Source organism: Physeter macrocephalus, chromosome 17 (assembly GCF_002837175.3).
Source record: "Physeter macrocephalus isolate SW-GA chromosome 17, ASM283717v5, whole genome shotgun sequence".
Classification (NCBI taxonomy): domain Eukaryota; kingdom Metazoa; phylum Chordata; class Mammalia; order Artiodactyla; family Physeteridae; genus Physeter; species Physeter macrocephalus.
This window is the reverse complement of record NC_041230.1, coordinates 29319748-29338708: the sequence shown is the minus strand read 5'-3', so window position 1 is coordinate 29338708 and position 18961 is coordinate 29319748. Positions and strand designations below refer to the sequence as shown.

Genomic DNA, 18961 nt, shown 5'->3' with positions numbered 1-18961 from the left:
CCATACACACACACACACACACACACACACACACACAGACAGAGACATCCTCATACACAGGACAGGCACTGACACCTACACACCCATGACAACATACAGCGCAACTCACCCTCGCATCACACACAGTGGACACTCATGGACACCTGCGACACACCCATTTACACACATACACATTGCCGGGTCACACCTGTACACACACCACACACAGTACAGGCGCACTGTATACGGGCCTCCATTCCCACTTGAACATCCACCCCCCCACACAGTTCTTGTACAGAGAGAGGAAAGAGGGGGAGCCCTGCCTGGCCTCTGGGTCTGGGGGCTGCATCCCTGGGGCACCCCAGTGCCTGGCCCAGGCCTCCTTACTTTTAGTGTGGACCCAGCCCTGTCCTGGTTGAGGCTGGGGACACAGCTGATCCATCGGGGTGCTGCCCTTGAGGCCCTCCCCAGGAAGGCAGGGCCCAGAGGGAGGGCTGAGGGGAGGGAGCTCCATTGTCTCCACAGACAGACTCAGGAATCCTGCCCCAGAGTGGGCTCGGGGACCCATTCTTATGAGGAAGGGGCAAGGAAGGGACACAGGATGCAAGGAAGGAGGGCGATGGGGTGGAGCCCCTGTGCTGCAGAAGATGGACACTTGCCTCCAATCAGAGCAGCCTCTGCCGCGCAGTCCTCTGGTCTCTGTCTACGTCCCCAACCCCTGCCTTGCTGCCAGAAGGACTCGTCTCCCCCGAGTAATCCCACAGTGGGCAACAAGACGAGATGTGCACGGTCCTTCCCTCTCCTCTTCCCTCAGTCCCGGCTGGGTCAGAGGTCAGGCCGGAGGTAAGGGCAGGAAGGCCGCCCAGTCCCCTCCCTCCTACTCGCCCCAGCTCACCTTTGAAAAAGACAAAACGCCCGTCCTGGCGCTCGTAGGCAGCACTGATGTCACTGGGCAGACCACGCCAGAAGTGCCCGATGGGCATGGGGTAGTTGTCCAGGACCCGGTTGTGCCGGACCCGCCAGAACCAGCGGCCCTGGGGAGGGCATGGGTGTGAGCGAGCATGGCAGGCTTGCTGCCTTGGCCTGGGCGGAGGCCCCCCTCGACCCACCCCTTCCCCGGTCAGGGAGGGTCCAAGAGGAGGTGGCTTAGGAGGCCAGGGCGGCACCAGGGAGAGAGCCCGGGTGGGGTGGGGACTCCTAGGCTTATTGTACGATCCCGGGCAATTCTCTTGTCCCTCGGGCTGGTTTCTTCTTGGTCTGGGGTCTGATGGCTCCCCAGGGGCTGCTCAGTGAAGCGGGGGTGGAGGCGGGGTAAGGGTCTGGGGGAGAAGTGGGAGGGTGCTCTCTGCTCTGAGCCTGGGCCAAGGGGCTGGGGAAGCACAGGCAGGGCCAGACCTTGAACACGAACATCTCCCCACGCAGCACGGCCACCGTGTCAAAGTCCCCGTCGCAGATGTTGGGGCCATACTGGTCGGGCCGCTCCGTGGCTCGAGGCTGGGCTGGGGGGCCTGGCTTTGGGGGCTGCTCCGGCTTCCCGCCTGGGGGAGGTAGCTGAGGGGGTCTGGGGGGCCGGTGGTCTGGCCGGCCTGGCCGCCGGGGGGTCACAGTGGGAAGAGGCCGGGTGGGCTGTGGCTGGCCATCTGGGGTGCCTGCAGAGGGAGGCAGGGGCAAGTGAGGGGGTAGCCCTGGAACTCAGCCAGGAGGCCAGGGTCTCCTACTTAGAACCCTGGAAGCCTGGGGTCCCCAGCCTGGGGAGAGACCTGTGCTCCATGGGCAGCCCACCCAGGCGAAAGGCCCTATCTGGCCACAGCAGACCCTCCCCCGCACGGCCATCAGCCCTGGGAGGAGCTCCATCCTCCTCCACACAGCCGCTTCCTTGACCTCCCCACACTGGGCTTGGGTCACTGCACCCCTGAGGCTGCCGCTGGCTCCACCCCTCCTCGGTGATGTTCCCCTCAGGATGCCAGCCTGCTCCAGTGGAGGCTCCAGGAAGCAGTGGACACAAGCAGAGGGAAGAACTTGGTTCCCAGGTGGCCAGGAACACAGTGAGGGCTCAGGGCGGGCACTGAGTGTGGCCCTGACCCACCGAACTGGCCCCCAGGACACCTCGCCACTGGAGGCCTTCTCTGGTGGGGCCTGGTGGCAGTGGGCGGCAGGGATGCCACCTGCCTCAAAGGCACTGGGAAGTGATAAACCAGCAACACTCAGTGGAGAGCCTGGGACAGGCACAGGCTGGGAGTGACAGTGGGAGGAATGGGGTCCTGGGAGCCCGGGGACACCCTAGGTCTAACAAGAATATCACTCAGGCTGAGGAGGAAAGGGGGGCAGGGAGGGGCCCTGGGGCCATCATGAAAGCTCTGGGTGAGGGCCTTGAGGGAGGGCCAGCTCCTGGAGTCGGCCAGCCCTGGGTTTGATTCCTAGCACCGCCATTTACTCACTGAATGATGTGGACAACCGCTAATCCTCTCTGGGCCTCAGTTTCCTCGTCTACAAAATGGGGGTAGCAGTAGTACCTACGCCTCGTAGGGCTGGGAGTTGAGAGCAGCGTGCAGAGACCACAGCCACACCCGTGCCGCCCGCTCACCGTACAGCTGCTGGATGCCCCGCAGGTCGTCCTCGGGCAGCTGGAAGTTGTCAATGTCCATCCACTGGTAGAATGGTGCCATGATGGCGCTGGGGTTGCTTGAGTGCTCCAGCCCCAGCGCATGGCCCAGCTCGTGCACTGCTACCAGGAAGAGGCTGTTCCCTGTAGTGGGGGCAGGCAGCACAGTCAGCTCTGACCTGGCCCAGGTCCTGGACACCCCAGACAGGGCTGGGGTGGGCTGAGGGGGCCAGAGAGCCTGGCCATGCTTTACTCTTAGAAGAAGCTAAACTGCTCTGACTTCTGGGCCTCTAGCTTCCCCATCTGGAAAATGGGTACGATGATCCCTTCCCTTCCCTACCACCCCCCCTCGGAGATGATGGGCAGGAGACTGAGACCAAGCGTCACTGCTCCCGAGGACTGCACGGGGGATGCTCTCTCCTCTGAGCCCTGAGGCTCCAGCTTGCCTCCCCTGTTGTCACCCTGACCAGCTGTTCTCACCATGCAGGTCAGTGCTGGAGAAGGTCCAGGGCTCATCTGCATCGAAATGGGTGTCCCCGCCCAGACCAGGGCCAGGGAAATAGGCATGGGCCAGAAAGCCACCTGTGCCGTCAAACGGTGAGCTGTCGCCGTGGAAGCCAGAGGCAAAGAGTACCATGATGTCGGCCTCCTTCTGCCGCCGCAGCCGGATGTCCTCATAGGGTACCTCCTGGAAGACCAGGGGCGTGGCCTGCTCCCACACGCGGAAGGCCCGACGCACCGCCTCCAGTGAGTGGTACCAGCCCAGCTTCTCCGTGTAGTTCTGGATGCTGCAGGTGGGCAAAGAGATGTGTGAGTGAACACAGGGCCTGGGGCTGCTGTCTACAGCTAGCACTCACTGGGTTGGGGGTGGGGACACATGGTCTGAAGGAAAGGGCATAAGATCTGAGCTGGTTCATGGACAATGCTCATCAATATCAACTGTTAGTTTACTTTGACGTGAATTTGAAAAAAAAAAAAAAAGAACTAACGTGAAGCCAAGGAATTCATTAGGATATCACTGAATAAGGTTGCATTGTGCTAAATAAGCTTATTTTAAGAAAGAAAAACATTAAGTAATTAAAAGTATAGGAGATACATAGCCAAGAGAAAGAGCTAGAAAGTGGGATGCAAATGGCTGCGGTTTGGGAAACACAGGCCAAGAGGTTCTGAATGTTGGGCTCCAGGGTCAGGGTGACCTGAATTCAAGGCTCGGCTCTAACATTTTCTGTGTGACCCTGGGCAAGTGACTTAGTCTCTCTGAATTTTAGTTTCATCATCTGTAAAATGGGAAAAGGAGGGCAGTGCTTTCATCATGGAGTGCCTGGGAGGATTAAATGACTTAACTCAGGTAGAACATGTGCACATATGAGCCTGCACATGATAAAAGCATGAAGCCTGTTCAAACTCAGGACTGCTGGCTTCCAGAACATACCTCTTTCCAACATGCCGTGCTGCTTCTCTACTACCAATGTTCTGCAATTTAGTAGGTTAAATCTATGTATAATTCTAAAAGAGCTCTTTCTCTCTTTATATTTTACCCTATTATCCATATTCTCCTAAAAACAATTCTATCATTATTGCAGGTAAATATTAAACAAATACACCAGCCCCTAGTAATAAGTATCTGTCCTTCTAGATTTCCATTGCCTTGAAGAGTACAGACTAAAGGCAACTCTGCCTCACACTTGACCCAGAAAAAACTGTGATGCCTATAAAGGGTACATATTCTGATTTTTTCTTTCTTACATAATTTCATTCTGAGAACATGTAAATGTTAAGCATTAACAAGCATCACACACACACACGCGCACACACAAAGCATGATGAAGCCTGTTATCTCCCACATAAAGCAGATTAAGAGTCCATGTGCTGGACAGATCTCCATCAGAGATCATGAATCAACTCATGGATCATGAATTCACTCTGGCGGCCTGGGTCTATGTGACCTTGTGGGCTGCTCTTCCTCAGGAGATGGAGCTGCGGGTGGGGTCATGGTTGGATTGGAACAGGAAGGGGGAACCCTTGGGGACTGCCACAGAGCTCAAGGCTCAGGGGGGTTTCTCGCCAAAGGACTCAGTGGAAAGGAGGAGGGTGCTTGAACCAGGGTCTGTGCAGGTGACTTGCTGCCTGCCTGCTTGCAGCTGCCTGGATTCAGGCACCCCAGTCCTCCCTTACCCTTCAGACGCCTGAAGCCCCCAGTTTACACTGGTGCAGGAGCCCATCTGGGCAGGTGAGGCCAGCCCTAGGTTGCTGGCAGGTCAGGGGATGGAGGGAAGGAGGACAGAGCAGAAGCAGTTCAAAGGTCCTGCCCTTCTCTGGAGGGAGACTGCCTGGGGTGGGTGGGTGAGTGGGGTGACTGATCTAATCAGCATGGGAGCGGGATTGGCAGGACTGGACGGCTAGGCCGGACACCCTGCAGTGGGCTGCTGGGAAAGGAAGCCTTCCAGAGGAGCCCACTGGGAAGCCTGAGGCCTCAGCCCAGGCAGAGAGGGGCCAGCTGCTTCTGGAGGGTGCCCTGGGGGGACACCACCCTGGGCAGCCAGGGTCCCTACCTGAAGGTCAGGTGGTGGTTGTTCCACTTCCTCCCGGTGAGGGCGTAGCGCTTCCGCCGCCGCAGATTGGCTTTCACGCGTACCCCGAACTGGTCTGGCACTCCACAGCGGGGCCGCTTCATCCACCTGGGTGCACAGAGCCTCCCCTCAACACGCCTGCCTGCTGGGCTCTGCCTCTTCCAGGCAGTCCACCGTCTCCCACCCTCCCCCCACTGGCCTCCAGCTGCCCCTTATATGCGTGTGGAGGGGGTGAGAGACTCTCTCAGCTTGGAGCTCCTCATCAGGAAAACGGTACAGTGATCTTGTACTGGAAGACTGGGTGCCCAGCAGTGGCTCTGCAAAGGTAAGCCCCTTTTCAGCAGTATCACCCAGGAATGGGAGGAGAGTTACCCTGAGGCTTCTTATCCCTGATACCTTATGCTCTGTGCGTGCTCATCAAGGATGTGGCTTTGGATCACGTCACCTCTGCCAGATTCAGAGCAAGGCCTAGCTAGGCAACCACATGTGTGCATGTGTGCTGTACCTCCTCTTTCCCATGCCTGTGGCAGACATCACTAATCAATCCTATGCTCCTTGCTGCTGAGCTGGGCTTTGGCCTCAGGAGCTTCTTCAACACTAACTAGGCAGCAGGCAGCCACTCCCAACCAATCAGAGCTAGCACGGAGGATCAAGCCATATGCCATCTCTTATCTAGGCCACTCTTTTCTGGAAACTCCACATGCCAAGCCTTCATCAAAGCAGGCCAGAAGGAGGGCAGATGCCAATGGGGTCTGGGAATGGCCCGACCGAGGGACTCACGCCTTGGTCTCTTCGTCCAGCACACCCGTGATGGGGATCCCGTAGAAGCGCTGCATCTCGGCGAGGGCCGAGGCCAGGATCTGGGCGGAGCGCATGGTGGACATGTGGCGGCTGGGCTGGGGCAGGTAGCCATAGAGCCGCAGCCAGTTCTGCAAAGGAGAGGCCATGACCTGGTCAGCAGGTTCTGGCACCGCTACCTCCAAACATGCATGGCCTGCACCCCACCACCTCTCACCTCCACCACCATCACCTCCCGTCACCACCTCCCTCCAGGTGACCATGTGAGCTTCTGTACGCTCTTCATGCTTCCACTTCCTACAGTCTGTTCTCACACAAGAGCCAGAACAAAAGGCCTTTACAAGTCAGGTCTGGTCAGTCTTCTGTCTAGAACTCTCCAAAGACTTCCCATCTCAGAGGAAAAGCCAATTCTCACAGGAGCTACCTGTGAGGCCTCAGGGCCTTTGCACTTGCTGTTCCTGCTGCCTGGAGTGTCCTCCCCACAGAAATCTGCATGGCTCATGCCCTCATTTTCTTTAGGTCTCTGCTTCATCACATTATTGGAGGAGTGTTCTCTGACAAATGTAAAAAAGACACCCATCCGCTGTACCCTGTACTCCCTCTCCTGCTTCCCTGCACTTGTCAGCATCTGACACACTGTATGTTTCACTTAGGTGTTTATTATTTGCCTTCCCCCATTAGGACAGAAGCTGTGTCTCTGAGGACAGTCCACAGTTGCCGTCCTTATTACTGTGCTGGCCCCTCCAGGGTGGGGCCTTCTACCATTCCAGGCAGACCACTGGGGACCCTACAGGGTTCAGAACCTCTTGAGTTCTCACCAAGTAGGAAAACCAGCCCCTCGGTGCTGCTCCCCAACAGACCCTGAACCTTCCGGAGGGAAAGCAGGTGGGTTCAGGCAGCCCACCCAGGCCCAGGAGGGTGGGACAGGAGGCCTGAAGTCCAGTCTCTGCTCTGCCACACACTCTGTTCTCTCCAGGCCTGAGTGTCCTCGTGTGCAAAATGGGAGCCCTGGGGTTGTCACGGGGTGGGGTGAGAGATGGACCTGGGAAAAGCAGCTGGGACACAATGGGGGTGCCCATCCCCTTCAAGACTTGCTGGGCAAGTCTTCTCATCCACCTACCCATCTGTTTGTCTGTGTGCCCGCCCACCCAGCCAGCCATCCTGCCAAGTGTTTCTGAGCACCCTCTCTGTGCCAGGTGCCATGCCAGCTGGAGGCCGTGGAGGAGGCGGCTGAAGTGTCCTGACCTCCAGGGGTTTATGATCTCCTTGGGGAGACCCAGTGCACCCGCAGAGTGAAGAATTCACGCTGGCAAGTCTGTGAGCAGACAGGACCACTGCAGTCAAAACCGGTAGACGGGATCCCTAGTGAGCCAACCTGAGTGGTGGTAAGGAAGGGAACTCTGCCCTGCCCACCTGGTGCCCCCAAGGCCACGAGAACATGGTGACACTGTGGGAGGCTGGTGAGCAGAGGCCAGGGACTGCTGTGGGCCTTGGCTACATGGAAGCATGTCCTTTGAACCCTTCCTTGTCTATCTTTTGTCTCTGGGAACCCCCAGAGTGAGGGGACCTAAAGGCCTGCTCTCTGAGACGCTCTGGAAGGTGAGGGCTGCACATCAAGGGCCCACGGGGCAGGATGGCAGCTGGACACAGTAGTTGCTCTGGGCCGACAGCCATGTGTCAGCTGGCCTGGGCCACGCTCACATCTGTCTGCCACCAGGGTCACATCCAGCTCCTCAGGTACTGGGCTTCCCTCAGTGCCACTCGCCAGCCCAGCCCTGGCACCTGCCCAGGCCCCTGGTATGGATGGGTTGCCCACACAGCCCGGCTCAGCAACGCCCAGGCTGCCGCTGGAGGGAGCAGAGGCTGCGCCAACGAGGGTGGCGCGGGGAGACTGCCAGAGCCTGAGGGTGCCCAGCCACAGCTTCGAGGCCTCGCAGGACAACGCGGCAGACACCGAGCTGAGAAACGACCACGGCTCTGGGGACGGATCCTGGCCCAGCCACTTTGCTCGCTGTGCCTCAGTCCGTAAAAGGGGGTTGAATCAGGACCTGCCTCATCTCATGGATTTCTGTGAGGATGAAATGGGCAAGTCCACAGGAGCCCTCGGCACTGTGCTGGGCAGGGGAAAGGGCTCAGTCAACATGGTATTAATGACAGAGGCTGGTGGGGGCAGGGGCACTGCCCGGTTGTTCCTAGAGGGGCAGCCTGTTGCATCGGCCGGCCGACAGGGTTGAAGGATCCAGGCTCCGACAAGGCAGCCTTGGGTGGGGGCAGGGCAGCTGGGGGAGGCAGGAGCGCCCTGTGGCATCCCCCATGGACCCCCCTCTCCCCTCCTGCCCAGGGCCCCCCTCCTTCAGGTCCACCAGACACTGGCAGTGTTACAGGCACCCTCCCCATTCTAACCAAGCATGGAAACCTTTCTTGAGGCTCCTGTGTGTCTGTAAAGGGGGATGTCCACCACCCTTAATGGACACGGTTTGCCTGAAGAAGCCTGGAAAGATCTAGAAGGCGAGGCTGTGATGCTGGGCCAGCTCTAACAGTGAAAGGAATCCAGCTGGAGGTGGGGGGAGAACTGGGGCTGCTGCTGACAGATGAGGGCACCTCTATATCACCTATTTGCATAAGGTAAAAATATCCCAGGGAGCGCAATCACAGGCCACCAAGGGGCTGATTAGCGGTGTGGCAAGTGACAGGAGGAGGGCAGGGCGCGGGAGGCTCAGGCTGGGGCCCTGGGGAGGGGAGGGAGCTGGGCCTGTCTGCAGTGAAGAGCTCCAGAGCCCGGCGGGGGATGGGGCAGAGGGGCCCCTTCAATACTGGGCACAGCTCGGGGGGCTGATGGGAAAGGCCCAAGGGTGCCTGTGGACCCTCCTTCACACAGATAAACACCCTCTGAGTCCCAGGGAAGCCACGAGCTTCCATCTCGGTATCAGCCAAGGTTTCCTGATGACAAATGTCTCTTGGCCACTGCTGGGTAAAAAGCTGAGGCTGAGGACTGGTGACATGAGGGGGCTAAGCTGAAATACAGCCTTGGCCCAGAGCAGCTGAGGCCCCGTAAGACAAGGTGAAGGAGCTGACGAAGCCCGCCTGACCGGCAATGCACCAGCCGGTCTACACCGCCCGCGGGGCTGGGGCTTTTCCTACCCCCAGCGTCCAGCAGAAGTTTCTCATCACCTTACTGCTCTGCTAAGTTCAACAAGCCCTAGGGGTGGAGGGGAAAGACCATGGGGGGCACAGGTGCATGGCAGGTGCTGCCCTAACTCCAGCCTCCTGAGGGGCTCTGCGGCCCTGGGACAAAAGCGGGAAGCAATTCCCAAGTTCATGACTGACCCCTGGTCTCAAAGTCGGGGAGGGGCTGTGCTCAAGCCCCTGCTGCTCCTACCGGCAAAGACTGTCCCTTCCATAAGGTGTCTCCTTTTCCAGCCGGTCACCTCGAGTCTCACAGGTGGGGTGAGCCAAGCAGTGAAGCTTTGTTGCTCAGCTGGGGAAACTGAGGCTCAGGGAAGTCAGTAAGCAGCAGAGTGGTGGGCCCTCCTCCATGAGGACCACTGTCCAGTGGGAGGCAGGTAAGGGTTCTGCAGCGAGAGTTCTGGGCCACGAGGCCCCCTCCTGCCTGCAGCCCAGGGAGGGAGGCTGCTGCAGGAGACCCCACCCACCCTGGTTCTTTCAGCCATTTCTTTCTCAAGCTCCAGACCCCATCCCATAAGTGTGTGTAGAGGCTTCAGGTGAGTGGTTGGCCCCAGGCAAAGAGATGTAGAGCCATCAAGAGTCTGAGGGGGAATTCCTGGCCCCCTGGCCCCTAGGAGAGGCCATAAATGCAGCAGCCAGGGGCTGAGAATCTGCTGGAGGCCAGACTATCCACTCTCGTCACCCCATTCAATGCTCACAAGTACCTCATCCCCATTACACAGACAGCAAGTTTCAGAGAGGGTGAGGGGCCCACCCAGGGTCACGCAGCTGGTCTATGGCTAGAACCGGAGCCCATAAGCAGTGCTATTGGACCAGGCTGTTTGTGAAGCAGCAGCAGCTCCTCTGGGCCTGAGGCAGGGGACACTGGGCTCTGGCCCTTCTCGGGAACAGCGCCCAGCCCTCCCCACACTCCACATCTCTGGCTGGGTCTGGGCGCTGGGCCACGTCAGCAGGGCTGCCCCCCAGGACTGCCGAGACAGCGCCGAGGCAGGCCCTCCCCACCGGGCGGGCAGGCGTGTCTGGGAAGGAGCTACCCGATCAATACCGTGCATTAAGCAGCGGTGGGGGCAGGGTGAGCGTGCTGCTGCCTCCGCATCCAGCTCCTCGGGGCTCAGACAAACCGAGCAGCCTCCCACTGCTCGCACAGGCCTTATCAGACCCTGTGCGATAAGGAAAATCTCTCCTGGCTCTGCTTTGCTTCACTCACCCATGGCTCTCTGCAGGCCAAGCAGACCCTAGCGGGGCTGCCCAGACAGGCACAAAAGGCGTCTTGTCAGGCCCGCCAGCGACGGACGCAGACCTTTCATGGTGTCCTGAGGTCCTCACTGTGCCCGCAGACGGCATAACTAGTCTGAGGCTGGGGAAGAAAGGGGGCGCCGAGCCAGACCACCCTGTCCTTAGTGGATCATTTACTCCCTTTAGAGGCAGCATAGTCCATATTTAAGCAGTTCTGGAAGAACACACTTGCTCATTTGGGGCTCAAATCTAACCCACCCCCCAAGATGGGAAAGTTGCAGGTGGGGAAGGGGCTCTGGGTGGTGGGGAGAGCAGGCGGGGTGGGGGACGTCCAGCCAGGGAAGCAGGAAGGAAGTGGAGGCCACTTCTTTACCCTGTGGCCTCCCAGCCTGCCCCGCACTCCTTAACCCGGAGGGAAAAGCAGCCGGGTCCTTCAGCCAGTGGGCGGGCAGGGGTGGGGAAAAGGGCCCTGTTTGCTAGTGGTTTCGGGCTGGCCCAGGGCCAGGCCTGGGGCCTCACCTGGAAACCCCCTGTAGGTGTTGTCTCTTACATGGGGCTGCCTTCCAGGCAGAGCCTGGGTGGCAGGACAGGCAGGGGTAGGGCTCCAGGCTCACGTGCTTGAGGGCGGGCCCTGGCTCCACCTCCACACCCTCCTTCCCACCTGGCTCAGGCCCAGCAGGCTCCTGCCTGGCGGCACTTCCAAAGGATGACACCCTGGGCTCTGACCTGTAGCCTTTAACCCAGCCTGGGGGCTGGGAGCTCAGGCTCCTCTGCCACCACCCAGGCTGGGGAATCAGGGGTAATGTCTCTAACCTCAAGGTCTCAGCTTCCTCTTCTGTACAACGGGGTCATGACTGCACCTAAACTTACAGTTAATACAGGATTAAATGTGAAAATGCTTACAAAACACCCCTAGGCCCTGCCCAGGATAGCACCAAGTATCTTGAAGGCGCTCAGAAATAACACTTGATCCTCCATGGGCCCCACGTGAGGGACACCGTACATAGCATTTGGCATTTTACACATAAACGCACTGAATTTCCCCAATAACTCCATCCAGTAGATACTATTACTAGTCTCATTTTGTAGACAAATGAGAAACTGAGGCTCAGATGGGGTCAATGACTTGCCCACAACAGCAAATGCCATGTGCTTCTCAAGGTCACTGTATTTTGTCACCATTTTGTAAGCGCTTCCTATGTACCAGGTGCCAGGCCCATGTGTGGTGGACACGAAGCTGGGCTCCCACCCCTCTGGGGGGTGGGGGGCAGCTGCTTCTGGGAGAAGGACCAGGTGGTGTCCAGGGCTAAGGGTGAATCTTAGAGAGCAGTTCCAGACCCTGACCTCCAGGCTCCGTGGCTGTGGGGCATCTTTGAGGGCTGGCTGATGGCTGGGACTCAGGTCCCCATCTGTCTGTCCAGATACTGGAGGTTGAGTTGGGTCTTCTTGCTCATTTCCTACTATTCCCACAAGGGAAATGGGATCTGGTTAAGAGGCATCCCTCTTTGTCTCTCTGATCCAGGACCATCTCATACATCTCTGCTGTTCCTGCCCGGAGCTGCAAAATCTGTACTACCTCCCCTAAAGGGCTCAGGCATCCCCAGAACCACTGTTCTTCTGGGGAACGGCCTCATATGAGCTCTAACTCAGCGGGGGCTTGTCCAGTCAGAAGGCACCTACTGTGTGCCTCAGGCCTGGAGTGTTCAGCCACCTGCAGGGTCCCAGGTCCTCACGTTCATCTGTGGACTCCTCCCTGGGCCCTCTTTGAGCTGGAGAAGGATCTAAGCAGAGAGCCCCCAAGCCCTCTCTGCTTCTGCTGACTCACAGAACACATCTCCACGCCCAGGGCAGAGCTGGCCATGGGGCTTGACCCCTGCCCAAGTGGTCAGCTGTGTGAACTACATAAATGTTGGGACGATATTGAAGATGCCAACTGCCTTAGTCCACCCTGGCTGCTATAATGACAATACCATGAGCTGGGTGGCTCATAACAATATTTATTTCTCACAGTTCTGGAGGTAAGAAGTTCAAGATCAGAGAGACAACATGGTCTGGTTTGGTGAGGGCTCTCTTCCTGGGTGCTAACTTTTTTCTGTGCCCCCACATGCTGGAAGGGGCAAGGGAGCTTTCTCAGGCAGTTTTAATTATCTTTTTAAAAAAATATTTATTTATTTATTTTTGGTTGCATTGGGTTCCACATTGCTGCACGCGGGCTCTCCCTAGTTGCTGTGAGCGGGGGCTCCTCTTTGTTGCGGTGTGCGGGCGTCTCACCGCGGCGGCCCCCACACACTGCAGAGCACGGGCTCCAGTAGTTGTGGCACGCGGAGTCAGTAGTTGTGGCTCGCGGGCTCTAGAGCGCAGGCTCAGTAGTTGTGGCCCACAGGCCTAGATGCTCCGCGGCACATGGGATCCTCCCGGACCAGGGCTCGAACCTGTGTCCCCTGCATTGGCAGGCGGATTCTCAACCACGGCGCCACCAGGGAAGCCCTCTCAGGGCAGTTCTTATAAGAGCACTAATCCCACTCACGAGGGCTCTGCCCTCATGACCTAATCACCTCCCAAAGGCCTACAGCACCAACTTTAATTGGAGGTGGGCAGCAGTGGCCACCACTATGACCACCGCAAGCTGGCCTCAGGCAGAAGTCAAACTTCCAGCTGGGCAGAGGCGTCGATGGCAGGGGACATCTGGACCAAGCAACAAAGGGGGCATGGAGGGGTGACCAGAACCAAGTGCTTGGCAGGGAGAGGATTTTCCTTGCCGGGCAGCGTTGCTATTCTGAATTGGCATCAGAGAACATGGGTAGTATTTGGAGGGATCTGCAGGAAGTCTTCTCAGGGGGGTGTGGGTGTGTTTCTAGGTTGCTTCCTCTCCACCCTCCTTGGGCTGAGGCAAAGGAAGGCATCTGAGTCCAGGGGTCAGAACGGGCAGGCCAGGTGATGCACACACACGGAGCACACACTGGGCTGTTCTCTGCAAGGAGGAAGCTGACTGACTGGACCCCGGGGCAGACCTAACGCGGGGCCCTGGCAAAGGGCTGGGCATGAAGGGCACAGCCCAGTCGGATCCCGAGTGCCTGGCAGCACCAGTCAGCCCAGTTCTCTCTGGGTTTTGACATAAAGTATGGAGAGCAGTAGCTTGTTAGTGACACGAGGAGAACAGATTAAAAAGCAGAGAGGGAGAAAGAAGGCGAGAAGATTCAGCTTCTGTAGGTTCCCAAAGACAAGCCCTCACATTAACCCCTTCTCCTCGAGGGTGGGCACGGGGGCCCTGCTGCTTCTGTCCCACAGTTAGGAAAGGGCACTAACAGGAGCACACAATGGGGCCCCAGGGGCCAGCCTGGAGGTGTGGACAGAGACTGCAACACAGGAAGCCTGGGGCTGCGGCTCAACAGTTAGACCTGAAGGTCAAAAGCAGAATTCGAGCTGACTCCTACCCCTTTTTTTGTTTTGCGGTACACGGGCCTCTCCCGTCGCGGAGCACAGGCTCCGGACGCACAGGCTCAGCGGCCATGGCTCATGGGCCCAGCCGCTCCGCGGCATGTGGGATCTTCCCGGACCGGGGCACGAACCTGTGTCCCCTGCATCGGCAGGCGGACTCTCAACCCCCGCGCCACCAGGGAAGCCCGACTGCAACACAGGAAGCCTGGGGCTGCGGCTCAACAGTTAGACCTGAAGGTCAAAAGCAGAATTCGAGCTGACTCCTACCCCTTTTTTTGTTTTGCGGTACACGGGCCTCTCCCGTCGCGGAGCACAGGCTCCGGACGCACAGGCTCAGCGGCCATGGCTCATGGGCCCAGCCGCTCCGCGGCATGTGGGATCTTCCCGGACCGGGGCACGAACCTGTGTCCCCTGCATCGGCAGGCGGACTCTCAACCACTGCGCCACCAGGGAAGCCCTCCTACCCCTTTTTTTGCTCTCCTGCTAAGCTGCCAGGCAGGGGCAAGGAGGTGGGTGTGTCCATATTTTAGTGGCAGTGGCACCACACTTTTGAACTCTAGCGGCCTGAGTCACCTCCATGCGGAGGAGTGGGTGGGCTGAGGGCCTAGAGGTGTGTCTGGAGGGGGAGAGGGAGGTGGGGAGAGCCAAAGCTTCTCTGGTGAAAAATCAAAGGCACTTCAATGGAGTATGCACTATAGCCAGAAAGAGCAAGACAGAAATCTGAAGGAGGGCCTGGACTCTCAGGTCAGGGAGGCCAGGAGCTACAGCTGGCACCTCAGTCAGGCGGGGCCTGGGTCTCTGTGGGCCAGAATGGCTGGAGACTGAGACCTGACAGCCAAGGGAGGGAGTGGGACAGGGCAGAGTAGCTCAGCGGTGGCTTCCCCAAGGAAGACAGCCTTCTCCAGGCTGAGGCCTGGCAGGTTGCCGGGTGTCTACTGGCTCCTAGCACACGTCTGATTCCTTAGTCTGATGAGATGCCTCTGGTTTCTGCCCTGGGAGGGAGAGAGAGAGGGGGGCTGGCCTTGCCTCAGTTTCTAAGCTGCTCAGAGACAGTCCCAGCCATGACCTGGCTGGAGGTCTGGAGCTGTGGTCAAGGACCAAAGCCCTTCTCCAAGGGACGGAGGCTCTGGACACAGGGTGCAGCCAGGCCCAGGAATCTCTGATGCTGGTTCTTGGTTAGCATGGACCTAGGGACATTTTTCACAGCCTCCGGGCAAATGGGCTGGCTGCTGAAGCCATTTGACTCTTTGGGCCCAGATCCGGCCAGACTTGATGGGATTCCATGGAACAGCCTGTACTCCAAAGCCAACTCTAGGATCTTGGATAGCCCACCGGGTCTCTAGTCCTGCATCTACCTTGGCTTCCAGCATTCAAGGGTGCCCTGTACTCTCCAGAGTTTCTTCCTGCAATAGCCCAACCCAAGTTTCTCCCGAGGGGAGGGGCTGCAGGTCAGTCACAGAATCCCTAGTCAGTGCCACACAGGCATAGGGCCATGGTCTGTGGTGCCAGTGCAGGCCCTGGGCTATGGGTGCCCCCACAGCTGGGAGAGGAGGGGGTGATGGAGGAGCAGAAGCAAAGGAAAGAGAGAACGAAGGCCCTCAGACCAAAGGTCCCGGCGCCCCAGCTCCTGGCTGTCTAAAATGTCAAATCACAATGCCTGGCTACCAAATTCCAGTTTGGTCTGCAATTGCTTTCTGTGTGGAGATGCCGTTTCTAAGTATAGATTATAAACTCCTGGGGGTGGGTCTATGACTTGCAGTTCTTTGGTATTCAACTCCAGAGAGTGGCAGGTGGGCCCAAACAGCACTCTCTGCCCAGTACCTGGATGCAGGCTGAGGGGCAATCCCCACCAGCAGGAGTCCCCAGTAAGCCCCTGCCTGCCTGCCTGCCTGCCTGCCTGTGTGAATCGGGGGTGGGGTGGTGGAGCTGGACTGGGCATGGCCTGGGGTCCCACTCTGCCTCCTGCCAGGGCCTGGCTCCCTGTAGCTTTCCCTGGCCGGGCCGAAGAGGGAGGGCAGAGCAGGTGGGGAACTGGCTGGGAGGTGTAACTTGAGCTGGGAGGAATTCCCTGCCCTTCCTCAGTGCTTTTATTAAAGTAGGGCGGGGAAGGGCAGGCTTCCATCGGAAAAATCTCCCAGGCAGCCGGGGAGGTGGGGAAGCCGCTGAGAGCTGGGAGGGAGCACCGGCCTGGCTGCAAATAGAAACGGCACTCAGGGCAGCAGCCCGAGCGGCAGGAGGCTCCAGGCCGGCGCAAGGGCACCGAGGCCCGAGCCTACCGGGGATGCGCTGAGGGGGTGTCTCCCCACCATGCCAAACCTCTCCCCTTCTCCTGGGCGGGGAGCAGGGTCTTAGGAGTCGGGAAAGAACGTCTACGCTTTTGCTCTGGGTCAACGGAGCTAGTGCCCTCACTGTCCCTAATCCGGAGGACGGCGCTCGGCGACCCCATAGAGCCGGGGGCGCTGGCTGGACGCAGCTCTGCGCCAGGAGGCGGCGCCTAATCACCCACGGGACCGCTCCAGAGATGGGCCCCGGTAGGGACGTCTGCCGGGCTCCTGGTGAAAAAATGTTCGGGGTCCACCCTCTTGGGCCCGGGCCTTGGCGTAGGGGCGCTGGTGGAGGAAGCGCCGGGTGAGACAGGGTCTCCCTCTTAGATGCCATCTGGCCGTGGCGCGGCTTGCGCGCAAGAGTCTGAGAAAGTCGCCAAAGCGCCCGCTCAACCCGAATGGGCTGCCTCGGAGGTTCGCACCCCCTCCCCCTATCCCAGCCCGCCGCGCGAGGCTCAGTGTCACCCAAACTAGAGTCTGTCTAGGCGAGAGCGCTGCCTGCTGTGCCCAAGACCCCCCCCAACCCCCACCCCCCCACACACAGCAGCCCCCTTCCCATTCGCAAAGAACGTCACCGTGCGTCCGCAGAGCTCTCGAGGAATCAGGAGTCCGGTAGGGAGGGAAGGAGAGGAGCAAGGGCTGGGGGCGGCAGAAGCGGCTCCCGGGACGCGGGCTGGGAAGGATCAGTGCCCAGGGTGGGGCTGTAGGGGTAGAGAGTGGGCGCAAGCCCTACGCCCGCCAGGGTTTGGGAAGAGGTGCACCGCCAAGGGCCAGCTGGGGAGGGGCAGCTTGCCGGGTCCCCTTTCTTCCCCGCCCCCAACTCCAGGACTGGGGTTCATCTCTGCGCCCTTCCTCTCCACGCTTCAGGCTGCGGGCGTGGCTTCCTTCCCACCCCAACTCCCCCAGCCCCAAGTCCTCCAACCCGTGGCAAAGGGACTGGGCGAGGGTCCTTACCTCGGCATTGACTTCTGAGTCCTCCGCCGCTACGCCGCGGCCCAGGCAGCCCAGAAGCACCAGCAGCAGCGGCAGCAGTCGCGGCCGCGCAGCCGCCTCCCGGCCGCTAAGGAGACTGCCCGCCCAGCCCGGCCGTCCGGGCGCGCTCCGGTCGCTGCCCATGCTTCCGGCGACCGGCCTGGCCCGGGGCGCTGCTGCACGCGCGGCTCGCCCGCTCGCCGGGTCCCCGCACGCGGCTCGGAAACTTGCGACGCTCCCTGGCTCCCCGCCCGGCGGGCGCGAGGCAGACCTCCCGGTCCCGGCCACCGCGGAGCCGCTTAGGTCTCCTCGGCAAATTCCCACGCCCGAGGAAAAGCGGGCCGGGCAGGGCCGGGCGTGCGGAGCCTGCCCACGGGGGAGAGGGCGGGCCGGAGCCGCCCGCCGCGGGGTCCTGCAGCCTCGGCGCCCGGGGCCCGGCTCTCGAGAGCAAGCGCAACTCCTGAGCCTTTGTCTGGCTCAGCGCTCCGGCCGCCCGGTCCCGCGGCGCCCCCTGCGCGCCCAGCTCCTTCTGTCCATGTCCGGGGCCAGGCGCTGCCCAGAGCGCGCGCCTCCCGCCCGTGGATCCTGCTCGCCCCGCGCCCAACCGGGCCCGGGTCCCCGCGCAGCCCAGGGATGAGGCGCAGGGAGCCGGTCGGAGCGAGTGAGCGAGCCAGAGAGCCGGCGCCAGACGTTCCCGGCGAATTCCGCGCAGCCCCGAGCGCTCCCGGCCCTCCTCCCCGCTATGCACTACCGCCGCTCTTAAAGGGCCAGTGCTCTCGTGGCGGGCGGACCCGGGCGGGGGCCGGGGGCGGTAACTCAGCCAGAGGCTTCTTGGTAGCAGGTGCCGGCGGTGGAGCCGGACAGGCGACCCTTTTAGTCTTCCCAGACGGCGGGAATCCTCCCCAGTCCGCCCCCGTCACTCCCCTCCTCGTTTTGGGGGAGCTGGGTTGACCCCCAAGAGGCCCGCCCCACAGAGGGAGGGGCAAAAAGGAATGAAGACGCCTCTTTCTCCCGCCTAGTGGGTGGTTGGGGACACTGAGGCAGCGGTGAGCCGGGAGAGCCGAGGAGAGACCCAAGTGTCTGGTCTTAGGCTAAAAAAAAAAAAAAGAAAAAGATAAACAAAAATCTAGAGATTTGTTGGCCTGAGGTCTCTTTTCAAAAGCCTCAGGGTGTCTTTGGCCCTTCAGGACTTTTCTCAGTTGCCAAGTGAAGCGTTGGGTACCTTGGACGGGCAGTGCCAAGCGACAGAGACGCGGTTGCAGTCCTGAGTTGCCACACACTTGCTGTACGGAGGTGGGCATGTTATTTAACTTTTCTGGACCTCCAAGTCCTTATCTGGAACGCAGGGCAAAGGGCTGGGGTGGGGGGTTAGATATACTTCTGGCTGCTGGCCTAGCACACATTAGGTGTCCGAGCAAAGAACACTATTTTGTGCAAATGAAATGTGACAATGCAGCCCCACAGCGTGCTGGGCGGGTGGGCAAAACTCCCCGCAGAGCGGAGCTTAAAGTGCTAGTTTAATTCTATTCCAAGAGCGGCTTGAGATCCGGTCGGTTTCGATGCTGAAGGCTTGAGGTGGGAGGCCTGTGTCTAAGGCCCACAGAGGCTGCGCATCCAGACCAAGGGAAGTCCGGGAGGGGCAGAGTCGTGAGGTAAAGGCCCCCGCGGGAGGGCAGGAGGGCGGAGGCCGTCCCTCTCCAACGCCACCTCCCAGCCCCGGAAATGGGAGCTTTCCTTACCTGAGGGCGGGTTTCCCTAATGTAAGCCCTCAGGTCGCCCGGCAGGCCTCACGTCCTGGAAATCCACAGAGATCTGGCAGAGCTTCAGAAATGGCCTGTTCAACGACCTGCCAGGTG

At 59.8% G+C, this 18961-nt stretch overlaps 1 protein-coding gene across 4 annotated transcripts in view; it reads right to left on the bottom strand.

Annotated features, from left to right (window-relative positions):
* MMP15 (matrix metallopeptidase 15) overlaps nucleotides 1-17251 on the bottom strand; it is a 21157-nt gene extending 3906 nt beyond the window's left edge. The window contains exons 1-7 of one of the 4 annotated variants that reach the window (XM_007107026.4): nucleotides 17088-17251; nucleotides 5932-6080; nucleotides 5134-5259; nucleotides 3062-3369; nucleotides 2564-2725; nucleotides 1375-1628; nucleotides 875-1013 (exon numbers count right to left, since the gene is read on the bottom strand). In XM_007107026.4, the coding sequence (XP_007107088.2) occupies nucleotides 875-1013; nucleotides 1375-1628; nucleotides 2564-2725; nucleotides 3062-3369; nucleotides 5134-5259; nucleotides 5932-6080; nucleotides 17088-17249 (1300 nt within the window). In that variant the 5' untranslated portion in view covers nucleotides 17250-17251. Of the gene's footprint in view, nucleotides 1-874; nucleotides 1014-1374; nucleotides 1629-2563; nucleotides 2726-3061; nucleotides 3370-5133; nucleotides 5260-5931; nucleotides 6081-6373; nucleotides 6578-10342; nucleotides 10362-11715; nucleotides 11734-17087 lie in introns of those variants that run through there. The other 3 variants (XM_028478077.2, XM_028478076.2, XM_028478078.2) reach the window with 3 other exon arrangements.
* Nucleotides 17252-18961: the final 1710 nt, after the last annotated feature.